The 11,225-nt window shown below is 56.7% G+C and overlaps 2 protein-coding genes across 4 annotated transcripts; one reads left to right on the top strand and one right to left on the bottom strand.

The window, feature by feature from the left end:
* Positions 1 to 8: 8 nt before the first annotated feature.
* LOC149863826 (GTPase KRas-like) lies at positions 9 to 3,776 on the bottom strand. 3 transcript variants are annotated; one of them, XM_090047293.1, is made up of 5 exons: positions 3,668 to 3,776; positions 3,209 to 3,341; positions 2,735 to 2,913; positions 2,131 to 2,290; positions 9 to 1,208 (listed from the first exon to the last, which is right to left on the bottom strand). In XM_090047293.1, exons 2-5 carry the CDS (start codon positions 3,317 to 3,319, stop codon positions 1,098 to 1,100), a joined length of 561 nt encoding a protein of 186 aa, XP_089903419.1. In that variant the 5' UTR covers positions 3,320 to 3,341; positions 3,668 to 3,776; the 3' UTR covers positions 9 to 1,097. The 3 variants fall into 3 exon arrangements, with proteins under 3 accessions (XP_089903419.1, XP_089903421.1, XP_089903422.1); XM_090047295.1 differs by having other exon boundaries at positions 3,728 to 3,746; XM_090047296.1 differs by lacking the exon at positions 3,668 to 3,776 and adding an exon at positions 3,525 to 3,633.
* A 50-nt stretch (positions 3,777 to 3,826) lies between these two features.
* On the top strand, positions 3,827 to 7,771 carry LOC149863825 (galanin peptides-like). The gene is made up of 6 exons (XM_090049727.1): positions 3,827 to 3,970; positions 5,117 to 5,194; positions 5,450 to 5,504; positions 5,729 to 5,878; positions 5,965 to 6,039; positions 6,447 to 7,771. Exons 1-6 carry the CDS (start codon positions 3,827 to 3,829, stop codon positions 6,497 to 6,499), a joined length of 555 nt encoding a protein of 184 aa, XP_089905853.1. The 3' UTR covers positions 6,500 to 7,771.
* The last annotated feature ends 3,454 nt before the right edge of the window (positions 7,772 to 11,225 follow it).

Here is an 11,225-nt window from a genome sequence, read left to right as displayed (position 1 = left end):
GGCGTGGCTGGGGTTAACTTCTTCACAGGTTTATTTGAGAATCCCACCTGGGACAGCAGGACAGAAATGTTGTTTCAGGCGATGTGGATCTCAATGTCAAGAGAGGACAAGGGAGACCTGGAACCAGATCTCCTGCACTGCTACGCCATTTCCAAATTCAACAGGATCTTCTCCCCTTGAGAGGTGAGCTGATTTCTCCCTAGGAAGAGCCCATATGCTCTGACAGGAGTATAGAGGAGGACTCTAACCCGCTCATGAAGAGGGATTTTGCCTCTTTCTAAAGGCCATATATTTCTCTGCAGAGAAACCAAAACACAACCCCCTTGCCAATGGAAAAAGCTGTCAACACAAGACAAGACAATGCCCTTCTGGGTAGTAACTGCCCTTTACAAAAACACCTCTGCTCACTTTGGATAACAATTTAGTAGGCAGGCAACCAAAGGGCCAACTCCCTGCCTTCCCCTGATGGATGGGGGTAGCAAAAAGCAAGCCAAGCACAATAAGTGCTTCCTCTTGAAACCTTAAAAAGCCCACCCAAAACCTGCTTCCCCACCTCCAGATAGAGGGATCTGACAGAACTTAGCTACCCAAAGGGCACCAGAGTTCAGGGAGGGCTATTAAACAGGATAAAGAGCAGGAGTGAGAGAGTCTACTGTGCCAGAAGCATGTCATCTGTGTCCACGTGGATTATGAGCAGGCAAGGACAAATTACAGCCCTTGGACCCATCAGATGTCACTGCCTGGTTTTCTGTCTGGAGCTGTTCTAGGCAGTGCCTCCTTCACACATCAGACAGGTCAGCAAAGTGGATTGGAGTTTCTGGGCCAGGTAGGATTCAACCCAACCTCAGGTGCCAGGCAAGGTAGGGAGACATTTCCAAGTTCTTAAACTTGCTGTGAGTTGGAGTTTCGGGGCACAGGGTGAACGGAGCAACAACACAAAGCAAACAGTTGTGTGCCTAGTCTCTGCTGCGTTCTCCGTCCAGCTGCTCCAAACTCAACCCACCATCTCCGCTGCCATCATTTGTAAGCCAAGGGGACCAAGAGGGGAGGGGACAGGGGACGTCCTCTCCTCTCCCACACCAGCACGCGCATCTCTTTCAAAGGATCACACACTTCTTCTTGGAACACTTCTTCTTGCGCCCATTGCTGATCTTCTCCTTGTGTTTCCGAATCTCCCGCACCAGGGTATAGAAAGCGTCTTCCACCCCCTTGTGCAATGCAGCCGCCAGAATAGAGAAAAGAGAAACCCTACAATTAGTGCAGGTGGTTTCAACATAAGCTCACTGCCCCAGAGTGTGAGGAACAGGCCTCAGAGGTTTCCAGAACCTGAAGGAACAACTAGCCCAATTCAGACCTAACACGTGTAGTTCAGCATCCAATACAGTATCCAACATAGGAGCTAGCACTTAGGACTTCATACATCTGACCCAGAAGAACCCTACAACAAGCAGATCCAGGACAGAATTTTTCAGACTGAGCTTGGTTTCAGCCCTGACAAGTGTGGTGTTTGTTACACTTTGCAAAACAGGTGTGCCGACATCTGTGCTACCCTCATGGACACCGTCATTTGGAGGAATCTGGCTGTGCTTACAGCAGGGGCGGGCAATTATTTTGTGTGGAGGGCCGCTTACTGAGTTTTGGCAAGCCACTGAGGGCCGCATGACAGGCAGCCCAGGGCAGATTAATATTAATTTTCTAAATTTTTTAGGGGCCCTGCGGGCCAGATAAAATGGCTTGGCAGGCTACATCCAGCCCACAGGTCATATTTTGCCCACCCCTGGTTTACAGCCTTGTTCCTTACGGAACATGTACGGCAGTGAGTTCCTTAGGCCTGCTGTACCCAGCGCAAGGAAAGCATCTCCCTCAAAGCACTTGGGAACTAGCTGCCCTTTCTTCCTTAATCTTGTGGGACTGGCATGAGATCCAACCAGGGAACTAGAGCAGGGCCATGCCCCAGAAATCTGCAATCAAAACTTTGGGGAACAGTAAGAATTTTCACTGAAAGTTCAACAGGTTACACTTAAAACCATCCTCATGCTCCCCCACCCCCACCCCCACCATCTCAATGAAACTGGCCTAGCAGCTGCAATGAAAAGACCCGGCTGCTGTTCCTATGCCCCCTCCTTGTACCTGTCTCGTTTTGGCTGAGGTCTCAATAAAGGGGATGCCGTAGCTCTTTGCCAGCTCCTGAGCCTGCTTGGTATCCACCGTCCGGGAGGGAAGGTCGCATTTGTTACCCACCAGCACCATCGGGACATCGTCCGAATCCTTCACCCGGTTGATCTGCTCCCTGGGGGTAGGAGGGTCACCAGAGATGGGAATGGCCAGCTCAGGTCCATGGAGATGCATGCAGCCCCCACTGTGCAGCCCAGCTGGAGGCGGAAGACTAGGCCACGAGCCCCAGGGGTGCTTGGTGCTGAGGATATGGGTGTTCACACATCCTGGACCCAAGCTGGGTACAGACTCCCTTGAGCTCTGCTAGTGCCCCTCACTCCCAATCTACAACTCCCTGCCCCCAGCCCAGCTAGTGACCCTACCACTCAACCACAGCCCCCCAAGCTCTGGGCTCCCCCACATCCAAATGGCTCTGTACCTCCTGCCATGGCAGGCTGAGTACCTGACACAACCCTAACCACAGCTTCCAAGCTCAAAACAGACTGTGATGGGGAGAGTCTCCTACCAGCACAGCATGGCCAGGACTAGCTAGGGACAGAGGCCTGGGGCCTCCCCTCACCTGTAGTGGTGGACGTCTTCAAAGGACTTGGTGTTGTTGATGGCAAAGACGCAAAGGAACCCCTCGCCTGTGCGCATGTACTGATCGCGCATGGCACTGTACTCCTCCTGCCCAGCTGTGTCCAGGATGTCAAGCAGGCAGGTCTCCCCGTCGATCACCACCTGCTTCCGGTAGGAGTCCTACAAAGCGTGGGAGACAGCTGGATAGGTACGTGTGTGTGGGGACAACACTGCCAAAGTGCACCCATCTCTGTGAGGGGGTTATTGTACAGGAACCCCTCACCCAGCTCTCAGATACAGCCACCTCTGGGGTGGAGCGCATCGGGGGCTGTTTATTCAGGGCTCCACTGCCCAGCACTGACACGCAGCTGGCTCTGGGAGGAGAACATGCATCTGTCAAGTGCCCAGGAGCACTGAGGCTTGCACCGGCTCCAAGGGGGAAAGCACCCCAGGGGAGGGCCATGCTCCATCTCACCTCAATGGTGGGGTCGTACTCATCGACAAAGTGGTTCTGGATGAGCTGGATGGTGAGTGCGCTCTTGCCGACGCCACCCGCACCCACCACGACCAGCTTGTACTCCGTCATCCTGCTGGGGGCGCTGCGCCAGCTGGTGCAGGAGAGCAAGGAGAAGCTGAGCAGGGGGAGACCGCGGGGCAGGATCCCTCCCACCCCCAGAAGAGCAGGGAGGGGGATTGTGGCTTGGAATCAGCAATGAGGGGCGCGGGGGGGGGGGCAGATCAGGACGCGGGGGTCTACTGAGTTAAAGCAGGGGAGCGGGAAGCCCGGCCACCTGAGTCCCGTCCTAGCAGGGCAGCGGGGCCTGGCGGACGGGAGCGCGGCCACCTGGATCCCGGTTCCAGCCCCAGGCCCCCCACCCTTCTCAAGCGGGTGCAGAACCGACCCCCCCGCATCGCGGCCCCCTCCCCCACTTGCCGCCGGCTCCGCAGCTCCGCTGCCCCCAGCCCCGCCCTGCCGCGGGGGCCCCCCCAGCACCGGAAAAGCCGCGCACGTCTGACAGCTCCCCGCAGCCAATGGCAGGGCCTCAGCCCCTCCCCCGCGTCGCGTCTCAGCCAATCCCCGGCGGGCAAGAGGATGTACCAGCGAGAGGTGACGGCCGCGGCAGAGCGGCTCTGCGGTGCCCCGGGCAGCGACCTCTGCAGGCGGAGGACGTGGAGCGGGGGTGTCGTCGCTGTGGACCCCACTTGCAGCTCCTGCTGCTCTGCAATTAGTGCCTGGGTGCGATTGACGTGAGGGGCCTCAGTAATTGCCTGGCCAGATCTGGGGGCTGGGCCTGGGCTCTTCAGTGACAGAGCTTCATTAGGATAATTCATCTTTCACTGACATTGTGGGGGGGGAGCTAGGAGCCCGGACGCTTGGGTTCTCTTCCCTGATCTGGGACCTGAGTGGGGTCTGGGACTCTGGACGCCTGGGCTCTGTCCTGGCTCTGGGAGGGGGTGGGTCTGGTGGGGGTCAGCAGTGGGAAATGGTGGGTTTGGTGCAGGCGGGGGCCTAGGACACCTGGTTTCTTTGCCAGTGGAATGAGCAGGGCAGGGAATGCATCTGGCATCTCTATGCTTCCCCCTCCCTGCCCCAGACATGGGAGGGCCCTCCAAGCCCAGCTTCTCCAGAGCCCTCAACCTGCCCCAGAAAGGGCCAGACCCCTTGAGGAGCCTTAAGCCCCACCGTATTTTCTTGGTCTCCCTATCCCAGCCCCCCTTCCTCTCCCCATTCCCACCACCCCCAGAAGGAGGCCTCACTCAAGGCTAATTAGTGCCATTTTCAGGACAATTTTCTTACAGTGGGAGGAAAGAAATGGCCTGCCCCCCTCCCCACATGGCTGGTGGGGATGATCCAGGTCAATTACTTCCATTATCTCCCCCACACCCCTCCCCTCCCCTTCTATAAAGCCAGAGTCCTGCACTCCCCAGTTCTGACACATGCCTGGTGGGGACAGAGCAAGGTGAGAATCCTGATCTGGGCTATGAGTCGGGTGTGAGGGGCACCAGCAGGGCTGGAGGGAGCCAGGGGTCTACAGATTAGGAATTGGAGGCACTGGCAGGGCTGGGGGGAGGGACGGGGCTGCAGGTTGGGAGTTAGGGGCACCAGCAAGGCTAGAAGGAAGGGAGCTGTGGGTCGGGAGTAAGGGGTACCAGCAGGGCTGGGGGTGCAGGGGGCTGGGGTTGAGAAATGAGCGCTGGCGGGGGGCAGGGGGCTGCAGGATGGGAGTAAGGGGCACAGGCTGGGCTGGAGGGGCAGGGGGCTGCAGGTCAGGAGTGGGGGGGGTCTGAAGTTGGGACATCTGGGTTCTACCTCCATCTCTGCAAGGGACAGAAGGATTTCTGGGAGTCAGGACACCCATCTGCATCTCTCTCCTGCCTTCAGATGAGTCCACGGACCACACTCTGCCTGTCCCTGGCTTTGTGCTGGCTGCTGGCTGACAGCTTTGGAATGGCTCTGATGGTGAGAGAGACACCCCCTGACCACTGCAGAAATCCCCCCTGCCCTGTGCTAAGCTGCTGCCTCCTCCCACCAGAACCCAGTTTGGGAAGCAGCACCCAGGGTCTCTACCCCCAGCACTCACATGATCTGATCCACCCCAACCCACTGATTGCACTGCTTGGAGGGGTGGGGTGGAGTCGGACCCTGGGCTGATCTTTTACAGGGGGTGGAGGAGGTTCAGTTATGGCATTAATGGAACTGTTCTCTCCCCTGCAGCCAAAAGACAAACGTGGATGGACCCTGAACAGTGCTGGGTACCTGCTGGGCCCCCGTAAGTATGACCTGACCCACCCAGAAGAGAACCCAGGCGTCCGGGCTCCCAACCCCCCAACAACCCACCAAATGCTACTCATTTCCCAGAACTGAGATGGAACCCAGGTGTCCTGACCCCCACACCACCCCCCTGCTCCAACCCTCCAGATCCTAGTTGCCATCCAGCTCTGATTCCCTTCCACATCCCTGTTCTAACTCATCAGCCTCCTCTTTCCCTCCCAGAGCTGGGATGGAACCCAGGCGTCCTGGCCCATGCCAGCCCTGACCCTGTCTCTCTGGCAGATGCTCATCACGCTCTGACGGAGAAGGGGGCCTTGGCTGGGAAGCGAGAGGCTGTGGAGGACATTGACCTCCTGGGATCAGAGCCCTTTGGTGAGTTGTTCCCACCTCCTCCACAGCCCCCCAGGACCCTCCTCCTGACTCTCCACCCACACTCACCCTTACCTGCTCTCTTCTAGGTGACCCCCTGCATCCCATGGATGAGAGTGCCATCCATACCCTGCTGGACTCCCTCCCCTACCTGCGCCTCCAAGGTGAGAGAACCTAGGTGTCCAGCTCAGAATGGGGGTGGGGATCTGATGGGTCAAAGCACTGTGGAGGGGGCTGGAAGCCAGGACACCTGTGTTCTATCCCAGCACGGGGAGGGGAGTGAGTCTGGTGTGTTTGGGACTGGGGAGTGTTGGGAGGGAATTCAGGTGTCTGGGCTCCCAGCTTAGTGTGGGGAGTTGAGTTTTGTCGGTGAAAGTTGGGAGTACTGGGAGCCAGGATGCCTGGGTTCTATCCAAGCATAGGGGGGGGAGTGGGGTCTGGTGGATTAGAGCAGTGGGGTGGGAGCCAGGATGCCTGGATCCTCTCCCAGTTCAAGGGGAGGGGGACAGGGGAGGGGACACTGGGGGCAGGTGCTGCAGCTGAGCTGCTGTCTCTTTCTTCTCCCCCTCAGAGCTGGGAGCTCTCGAGCGCTTGGCCTTTCCTAATGGTGCCATCCAGCCCTGACCCCCTCAGGCCCCATGCCCAGAGCTCTGCCTGCACCTCTTCCTGACACAGGCAGCAGCAGGCACACTCACTGTCACTGGTACCCTTGCCCATGTTTGCACTTCTACTAGTGCTGGCCACCCTGAACACAGCTGCCCCACTAGCCTGCTTGTGCCTTTTGCACAAGTGCCTGCTCCCACTCACGCTTCTGCATGGGGGCCTCTCCTGCTTATACTCACTGTCACACTAATCCCTACTCACACTCTGTAGTCCTCACATGCTTCCTCTTCTCTGCACTAATACAGCCCTCAGCCCCACTTGCTCTCACATGCCTGCCCCCCAGCACACTTGTGCACAGACTCTTGCACAATGACCCTCCCATGCCCACTGTGGCATGTGGGGCCATGTGCTGCAGAACTGATGCTCTGCAGATGCCTACCCTACCCTGCCCTTCCCCTGCTCTCCCTCTCCCTGCAGTAATACAGCCCCCCTTGTTCACATTGACATGTGCCCCATTGACACGTGAACTCATGATCACCCTTGGATTCCACCAGCTCCATGCACATGAACACATGTGCTAACAGAGGTGTGCTCATGCAAGCACTGGTGTTCACACTATCCCTCGCACTCAGGGGTCCTTCCCTAAAGCTGCCTGGTGAGGCACTCCCATCACATATCCCTTCCCCTCCCACTCTAGCCTCAGGGCAGGTCCAGGGCAAAGGACCCCCAGCCCCTCTGCCCTGCTGGGAACAGAGTGGGGGGCCTGGTGGGTTAGCCCAGGGGGCTGCTGGGAGCCCGGACTCCTGTGCTCCCCTCAATCTCATCATCACCCACTTCTCCTGCCTGGTACTGAGGCTGCCATCCCTTCTCCATCTTACTGCCTCAGTTTCCCTTCCTGGGGAGAGACCCCAACCTCCTCCACAAAACACTTCCTTAAGGGTTCCTTCTCTGCTGGGGGGTGAGGCAACCTCCCTCTTCCCACCTTCTCCATCTATGCCACAGACACCCAACAAAGACTCCCCACCTGCCCTTAGCCATATGGGCCACAGATGCATGGTGCCAGATTCCCACTCCCACCACAATGCTTTTAACCCCTTGTTCTCCAAATGGAGTCAGTCCCTCTTCCGGGCTGGGGCTGCAGCTATGACCAGTGTGCATCCAGCTGCTGGGACAAGGACCATGGGGCACAGACTTCCCCCCCGCACCTGATTTCAGCCCCTGGCACATCAGAGAAGGGGAACGAGACATGGCCTCCGGAGAACAAGTGCAAGGAGTGAGACTGAATAAACCCTTTTCCTCAGAGAGATGCTTCAGTGTGGTGCTTCTGCTAGGGACTTGGATGCCTGGGTTCTCTCAGCTATTTGTGGGGGTGGGGGCTGATGGTTTGGGGCAGCTTGAGTTGGGCAAACCTAGGCATCCAGGCTACCAACTCCTCCTGTGGCTCTGGGGTTCGGTGTTGGGGACTGCAGGGTATGGTAGGGGATGCAGGAGGAGTTCCTGGGGTGATGGAGGGGGGAGGGCTGTGGGGCACTACAGTGGGGGTAAGCTCAAACCATGAGTCCCCATCAGAAACATACCTGCCTCTTCTGGGGGCAGGGCACCCCCCCACTCCCCCCGCACCCAACGATGGAAGCAGCTAGGTTGGGGAGAAGGGAGGTTTGTGGCCAGATATGCCCTCAAATCAGGTGTGCTAGATTGAGTGAATGCCTTGATCCTTCCTTCCCCACACCCTCTCCCTGCATCCATCCCTCCCATACCCACTCCCCATCCTCTTACCTCCACAGCCCCCTCCAAACCATCCATCCTTCCCTCCCTTCCCATAAACCTATCCATCCATCCCCACAAACCCCATCCATTCATCCATCTACCCTCCAAACCTTCTGTCTATCCATCTGCACAAACCACATTCTTCCATCCATCCCCCACCAATTTCATCCATCCACCCATCGTCCAAACCTTCCATCTTTCCATCCACCCAACAACCTCTCCCTCCCTCCCCAGTGAGGAGGCCAAGGACATGCCACTCAGGCTGATTCACAAGGCAGGACTCTCCTGACCCTTTATTCTGGGGGTTCCCCACATGGTGCAGGACACACAGCCAGCTATGGCCCTGCCCCCACCCTTCCCAGCACCCCTAGTCCTGGTTCACCACCAGCAGCTTCTGCATGTAGGCGTTGAGCCACTTCTGCCGCTCCATGGCCGTCAGCAGCTTGCTCTTCTCCCGAAAGGCTGCATCATCAGCCACGACGATGCTCCGCTTCCCGCCCTCACCAGGTGCTGGGACTCCCTGCCAAGGTGGGACTTCCTGTCTTGACCTATTCCAGAAGTGGGACTTCCTGCTTTGCCCCTCTTCCTCCCAGGGGGACCTCATGCTGGGCAGCAGGGCTCGGAGGCTCCAGCCCTGCAGGGGGATGGGTGGGAGCAGCAGAGCCAGGGCTGAGGGCAGGGGCTGGAGGTCAGTGCCCACTGCAGTATCATCTTGCTTCCAGAGCCTGGGGAGACTGACAGACACACATCTCAGGACACCTGGTTTCATCTCAGCTCTGGGAGGGGAGTGGGGTCAGATGGGTTAGAGAAGAGGGGGCTGGGAGTCTGGATGCCTGGGTTCTCTCCCAGCTTTGGGAGGGGAGAAGGGTCTGGTGGGTAGGAGCAGGGGGACTGAGAGTCAGGATGCCTGGGTTGTCTCCCAGCTCTGGGAGGAGAGTGGGGTCTGGTGGACTGGAGTATGAGGGAACCAGGAGCCCTGGCTTCTTTCCCAGCTCTGGGAGTGAGGTGGGATGTGATGGGTTACAGCAGTGGGGGAGCTGGGAGCCTGGATGCCTGGATTCTCCCCCAGCTCTGGGAATAGAGCAGGACCTGGTGGTTTATGGCAGCAGGGGAACTGAGAGCCCGGACCCCTGGGTCCTTTCCCAGCTCTAGGAGGGGGTGGGTGGACAAGGCTATCCATGATCAAGCTGGGGATCCCTATTTGGGTGACATCAAACTGGGGGGGGCGGGGGAGGAGCAGGGAAAGGGGGCACCAATCCCCACCTCTGGGGGGTGGGGCGGGGAGGGGTTTCTCTTACCTGTTGGGATTTGGCAGGGGAGGAAGTAGCACCCCAGAGCACAGCAGCAGGCAACACCCCATCAGGGTTGTGACACACACCAGGCCCTTCCCAGCAGGCTCCATAGCCGGCCCTGGGGGCACATGGAGCATCAGAGCCCCGCGCATATCAGACCTACAGCACCCCCAGCCCCACCCCAACATCCTCTCCCCAGATCCCAGCCCCAGCCCAGCCTGGCCCCCTATTTCCCCAGCAACACCCCCACATTGGCCCCAGCCACGTCACTCCCTGGTGGCAGTGCCCGCACTCACCGCTGGTTCTGGGACCCACTGTGTGCAGCCTGGCTGGTGGCCGGGGGCATTTATTGCCACCCGCCTGCCTGCGGCCGCCTTGGCCCCTCTCGGCCGTGACGCACATGGGTGGGCGTCAGGGCTTGGATCAATGGGCCTGAGGGTGGGGATGGACATATCATCCACGACCCCTTGAGGAGCTAATGAGCCCAGGGAGGAGGTGTCTGGGGCAGCGTGTGATGCCCAGAACGGGGGCTGCTGGGAGATGGCTTCCAAGAGGGCAGAGGGGATTGGCAGGGAGACAGGATGAGAGAAGGGAAGGAGTGAAAGAGGGAGTGTGAGAGAGAAAAGAAAGTGGGCATTTGAAAGGAATGAATGAGGGAGAGACAGAGGGAAGGTGAAAGAAAGGAGGATGGAGGAGAAGCTGCGGGGGGAGAGGAAAGGAAGTGAATGTGAAAGAAGGAACAAAAGAGTGTGACAAGGCAAGGCAAGGAGGAACAAGGAGTGAATACAAAAGGAAAGAAGGAACAAATAAAATGGAGTGACTGAAAGGAAAATGAATGAATACAACAGTGAATGTAAAGGGAAAGGAAAGAAGGAACAAAAAGAAGCGAATGTGAAAGGAAAGGATGGGGGGAAGTAAATGGGAAAGGAAAGAACAGGACAGGACAAGAATACAGCTAATATGAAAGGAAAGGAGGAAGGTACAAAAGAAAGAGCAAACCTGAAAGAGAAAGAATGGAGGAACAAGAGATTCAGAGAGGAAGAAAGAAAGGAGAGCGACTGTGAAAGAGCAAGAACAAACGCAAGAAAGCATGGATGTGGAAGTGAAAGAGGAAGGAATGAAAGAAAGTGCGAGAGAAAAAGTGCAAATTTGAAACGAAAGAATGAGAAAGAGGGAAAGAAAAGAAAGGAGGAATGAAGGCAAGACTCAGAGAAAGGGAAAGAAAAAAGGGAAAGGGAAAGAAACAGAAAGAACAGAAGTGAAAGAATGATGGCAAACATGAAAGAAAAGGAGGAATGAACAAAAAAGTGAGCGAACAGAATGGAGGAACAAGTAACTCAGTGAGAAAGCAAAAAGAGTGACTGAAAGAAAAAGAGTGAATGAAAAAGCATAAGAATGATGAAGGAATGAATTAAATGAGTGAAAGGGAAAGGACAAAAATTAATGACTGAAAAAGCAGGAATGGGAAAGGGAATGAATGAAAGAAAAAGTGAATGAAAGCATGAACGTGACAGAGAAGGATGGGACGAGACAGGGAGAAAGGAAGAAAGTGAATGTGAATGAATGAATGAAAGAAAAAACGAAAGCAGGAATATGAAAGAAAAATAGAGGAGGAGAGAAGGAAGGCAATAGACTCACCAAAAGACCCCCCTATCCTTGAGGCCTTGTTACTGCTGATGCCAACATAC

Source organism: Crocodylus siamensis, chromosome 5, assembly GCF_052110815.1.
Source record: "Crocodylus siamensis isolate JL-2025a chromosome 5, ASM5211081v1, whole genome shotgun sequence".
Taxonomy (NCBI): domain Eukaryota; kingdom Metazoa; phylum Chordata; order Crocodylia; family Crocodylidae; genus Crocodylus; species Crocodylus siamensis.
This window is presented reverse-complemented; position numbering and strand designations above follow the sequence as displayed.

What these genes read in the sequence shown, in the direction of transcription:
- LOC149863826 (XM_090047293.1), bottom strand. Translation starts at nt 3,319, where the DNA reads ATGACGGAGTACAAGCTGGTCGTGGTGGGTGCGGGTGGCGTCGGCAAG. An exon ending in GAAGACGTCCACCACTACAG is followed by an intron (nt 2,291 to 2,734) that starts GTGAGGGGAGGC and finishes TCCTACCCCCAG; the next exon opens with GGAGCAGATCAACCGGGTGA. An exon ending in CCTCAGCCAAAACGAGACAG is followed by an intron (nt 1,209 to 2,130) that starts GTACAAGGAGGG and finishes GCATTGCACAAG; the next exon opens with GGGGTGGAAGACGCTTTCTA.
- LOC149863825 (XM_090049727.1), top strand. Translation starts at nt 3,827, where the DNA reads ATGTACCAGCGAGAGGTGACGGCCGCGGCAGAGCGGCTCTGCGGTGCC. An exon ending in CCTGGGATCAGAGCCCTTTG is followed by an intron (nt 5,879 to 5,964) that starts GTGAGTTGTTCC and finishes GCTCTCTTCTAG; the next exon opens with GTGACCCCCTGCATCCCATG. An exon ending in CCCCTACCTGCGCCTCCAAG is followed by an intron (nt 6,040 to 6,446) that starts GTGAGAGAACCT and finishes TCTCCCCCTCAG; the next exon opens with AGCTGGGAGCTCTCGAGCGC.